At 34.1% G+C, this 4,996-nt stretch overlaps 1 protein-coding gene across 1 annotated transcript; it reads right to left on the minus strand.

Moving 5' to 3' along the window:
* Positions 1 to 470: 470 nt before the first annotated feature.
* On the minus strand, positions 471 to 4,748 carry LOC146943975 (uncharacterized). Its single transcript, XM_085742317.1, has 4 exons — positions 4,612 to 4,748; positions 3,894 to 4,367; positions 2,831 to 3,075; positions 471 to 924 (listed from the first exon to the last, which is right to left on the minus strand). The coding sequence occupies exons 2-4, from the start codon at positions 4,340 to 4,342 to the stop codon at positions 698 to 700; spliced, it is 921 nt and encodes a 306-aa protein (XP_085598443.1). The 5' UTR covers positions 4,343 to 4,367; positions 4,612 to 4,748; the 3' UTR covers positions 471 to 697.
* Between the last annotated feature and the right edge of the window lie 248 nt (positions 4,749 to 4,996).

Genomic DNA, 4,996 nt, shown 5'->3' on the forward strand with positions numbered 1-4,996 from the left:
ATTTAACATTTTTATTTATAATAAAAAATAAATCAAAATAATGATTTAAATTACAATATGATTTAAATTACAATTTAGTCATATGTAAGTTTTGTAATGAAGACATCAGCAACGCAGTGATCGCATAGGCTTTTTTATATGCGGCTTAGCGGGAACTCGAAGAAAAAAAAAAGGATAACGATGTTAACATTTTGAAACTCGGAAGATTAACTTGAAAACAAATAATGATGATGAATTTGAAACTTTAAAATTAAGTTATAGTACATGCGATGTAATTTTGCCTATTTAAAATGCGATGTCAATTATGGGACTTTGTAAACAAATCCCCCGTTGCACTGACTTTGCAGTGTAAACAAAGTATGGAATTTTTAGTATCAAGAAAGTACTAATAAGTAATAACATAAATCAATCACCTTGCCAGAAAAAATACATGGAAAATGAATAAAATCAATTGAGGAATGAAGTATATATTTGTGCAAATAATTTTTGTACTCTTATACATTCTCAGACTCAGACATATTTGTGGCCAAGCACTTGTTGCATACAAAAAATTCCTTTCAAAACTTATAATTAAAAGTTAAAACGAATAATATCATTTTCTTGCATGATGCTCAAATTGAAAAATGGTACAAAATATACAAGGTTTCTTCTCTGCTACAAAAAAAATAAAAACGAAGGACATGATTGAAGCACTTGGTCATGAAAAGCATTTAAGTCTTGCAAATGTCAAATAGCCTGTGTGACCTCTAGCCTCATCACAAGGTCTAGCCATGACAGAAGAAGTAGGATTGCTGAGAACATAGTTTCCATCTGAACACTGTCTTCTCTTGCAAGGAAGAGAACCACTGTCATCTCCATGAAAGCTTTTCGTCTTCACTTCTCGAACTTCATATGTGCGTAACAGTACCTCAAATGTCTTTATATCTTTCACATAAGCAAAATATAAACATTGGAATATGTTAGTAGGCCTAAATTAATTGTATTTTATGTTAGAATAAGTGTTAGAATAAATAGAATAGAATATGGGAATCGGGGGATATCTGGTTTTTTGGGCTCTCTAACTCTTAGCGGGCAGTTTTTTTTTCTTCGGTTTTTCCCCTTTTATATCTCTTAATACAGTTTCTGTATTTCCCCTTTGTTACACAATTTTGTTAGAAATTTATTTCCAAAGTTTCGTCAATAAATCCACAAGCAATTATCCAGTAAATCAAGAGTAAAACTGTAGAGTCCAAACTGATTCTAACACTGGTATCAGAAAGCAGTTGATCCAGGTCGTTATTCATTGCAATTCTGATCTTGGTAGTAATTAATGGTTACAAGGTGCAGAATGGATGCAAGAATCGAATTTTTAGAACGTGCCTATGAAGGATACATGGCCATACAGAAGGAAAATCAGGAGTTGCGACAACTTCTAGAGGCAGAGAAGTTTGAATCACAGAAGGATTGAGGAATTGCTGGAAACAGTCAGAGGCATGGCACTGCATAATGAACATGATCAATTCCATAGAGGAAATTATTTTGGAAATGGAGATGGCAAGAGCGTACGAGAGGATTTCAAATCTGGCCCCAAACAGAAATGGCAGAAATTAACTATCCTAATATTTGATGGAGAGGATGCGTTTGGTTGGACAAGTAGAGTGGAACGATATTTTGAATTGGAGGGTGTAGGTGACCACGAGAAAATTCAAGCCGCTAAGATTGCCATGGAAGGCAAGGCCATTACAAGGTATCAATAGTGGGAATTTTGTGCGTGAAATTCTACTTTGGAGGATTTGAAGGCAGCAATCGTACGAAGATTTGGACCGTCCATACTTCAGAACCCTTGTGAATCATTACCAAGTCTCAAACAAAAGGGGACTGTGGAGGAATATAGAGAACAATTTGAATTATAAGCTGGACCACTCGTAAGGGCTGAACGAGAGCATCTTAAAGCAATTTTTCTCAAGGGACTGAAGGATGTAATGGAGGCAGAACTGAAATTGCACCCAGTAAACTCCTTACCAGAGATGATGGACTATGCCCAAAGAATTGATTAGAAGAATTTTTTTGATAAATAAGAGTACTGTTATGATGAATGAAGGGGGCAGTTTTGCTAAAAGCCATCCAACTAACAGAACTGCGACGTGGGAACCAATCAACAAGTTAGCACTTTAGACAAAGTCCTTGGGAAACAGTTCCATTGAAGAATCTAGTGCGGGAGGACGACATGATCATTTATGGGAAGAGCGTTTAGAAGATTAATGGATGCTGAAACGCGAGAAAAATCAAGGTTGGTTGAGAGAGAATAGGCTCTCTTAACTCCTAGTCGGCAGTTATTTTCAGTTATTTCCCTTTTTCTATCTCTTATTGCTCAAGTTTTTGTATTTTCTGTATTTCCCTTTTGTAACACAACTCTGATTGAAAGTTGTTTCCAGAGTTTCATCAATAAATTCACAAGTAATTATCCAATGAATATATATTTTTTCGAACAAGCTAAAATGGGATATATTAAACCAAACTGATTCTGATAGAATTCTGTCAGAAAATTGCTGCATGATGCACATGCAACTTGAAACAGAAAGAAAATGCACACAAAGATGAGGAAAATCAGAAAATATATGAGGACAGAAAGAAAAATCATTATTGAAGTTTACGAAAGTGCATTTAAAAATAGATTGGAAATTTTTAAAACATTGTTTTCAGTATTTTCCGAAATGTATTCTCTGTAGTTTGCTTTCATCTTCTCTTGATCATAACTAAAAAGGAAAAATCTATAATCAAATGTTCCATCTACCTTCATACAAAGTAAAAATGAATATGTTATTAGAAAGTAAACAGGTCCTAAAAGTACCTGTGAAGCAGGACTGAAGTGCATCACATGATCGTTGTACTTGTTCGATACATGGAGAGAACGAGCAAAATGTGCCATCTTGTTTAAGCATTTTCGCAGCTGAAGGAATGGCTAACCAAGGTTGAGGCAGATCCAAAAATACAGAATCAGCCAAGCCATTAAACTCATCAGGAAATCCCTCACCCTGAATGTCCCTAACTCCACAACTGATTAATCTGCTTAAGCCTATTCTCTCAAAATCGTCCCTGCAAATAATTAACAAATTAAGTAAGCATATGATCTACAAAATGATTCAACTTTCTACATAACCCTTATCATAGGAAGAAAAGAAAAAATGTAATGTAGAAAGTGTAATCATAAAGTAGTTTCAAGATTAGTTTTTCTTCCATATATAAGAAATTTAAATCATATGAACTCCTTACGTGTGACTAAGGAAATAGCAGACGACTAGTATATCAACTTGTTCATTACAGAAGAACCAAGATTTTGAATAATGAAGTATTATTCATCAAACACATAGCTTGCAATTTCATAAGCATAAACTACAAATGAAAGCTAATGAAACGAGTTTAAATTTGAATCATTGTCAGCATAAAGTTCTACACGGTGTAGTCAACAGTGGATAGCAAAAAATGTGGATAGTTAAAATTCTGCTACGCTGTAGCGTAACCCATGGCCCTAGGAGTTGGCTTGGTGGTGTAGGATTGAGACCTACGAGTATGCTCTTCTCTAGGTCTCAGTTTCGAATCCCCAGGTGCCAACAATTTCTGTGTTGGGCTAGTCCACACAGAACTTTATTCTGGCTTCAATTGGGTCCGACTACTAGCGGACGGTGGGATTGGTCCCTGGATTAATCGATCCTTGGACCATATATTAAGTTTCTAAAAAAATAATAGTGCTATAGAGCCTATGTAACTGCTATTTGACAACATTTTTACTAAATAGCGTATCACGGAACAATAGCTATTTGTTCAAATTCTGCTATGCTACATACATTAGATTATATGATGTAAAATGCAATTTCTAAAGAGACAATCTCTATTTCCTCTTCCTGGTTTGTTACCTAGCAGATGCTGCCCTTTGTTCATGGAAATCAAATGTATAAACATGTCCGTTTGGCGCAACTGCCCTAGCAAGTGAAGTAGTCAAAGATCCACTACCAGTTCCAGATTCAAGAACCAAGCAACCAGGAACAATCTCCAAATACATAATAACAAAACTAATATCAGCAATATAGAGAATTTGAGTCCTGTGATTTAACACTAGAGTCCATAATTCTGGTGTGGGAGCTAACAAGTAAACAAAATCACCCTTATTGTTGAATACTTTAGAGCCAAAAGGCTTTCCAATCCAATCAGAATGTTTAAAAGCACCTAAAGGGTTCTGAAAAACTGAACCGTCAGACACTGTTACAGCTTTCATATTGCCATGTTTTACGTAAACAATAACAAGATTGCTGTCACGAATTGTTCGGTTGAATGATATTCTTTTTTCAGAATGACTAGCCAACATCTTGAAAGTCTTCAAATTCTTCAACCTAGTATAAAAGAAAAACTTATGTCATCTACAACATGAAGAAACCAATTACATATGTGATGATGTGTGTTGTGTGAATATATATAGGGTATGTTTCGATAAATAACTTAATTTAACGCTTATAAGATAAGTGATTATCATATAAGTGCTTGCTTATCTATACATCATTTGAGAAAAAAAATTCACAAATAAACAAAACATTATTTGAGAAAAAAAATAAGTGAATGGATGAAGGGGAAACCAACCAGCATATATTTGAATTTGAGCAAGCCTTCGATCAGGGTTTTGAAACTCACTCTCTGACTGTGTTTCATGAACCAACAAACAACGACATTGACCTAAACACTAGTAGCCATTCAATTTGGATTAATTTTTTAGTATTATAATTGAAATTCATATCTCATATATAAATGCTAATTAATTTGCATTTCTTTGAAAAATTATAGGGACTAAGTTACATTATTTGAAATAAATAGATAAGGATCAATTTGAGATTCACACTACAGAGTAATGAAGGAATTTGAAAAATTCTTAGTTTTTAGGTGGTATTTGAAATTTACTAAATTTAGATTTGACAAAATACTTCATAAAATCTCTTCATTTTAAAAATCCTCAAAATTTATCATTCAA

Source organism: Medicago sativa, chromosome 2, assembly GCF_051527215.1.
Source record: "Medicago sativa cultivar Bolivia chromosome 2, Bolivia_mono, whole genome shotgun sequence".
Taxonomy (NCBI): Eukaryota; Viridiplantae; Streptophyta; class Magnoliopsida; order Fabales; family Fabaceae; genus Medicago; species Medicago sativa.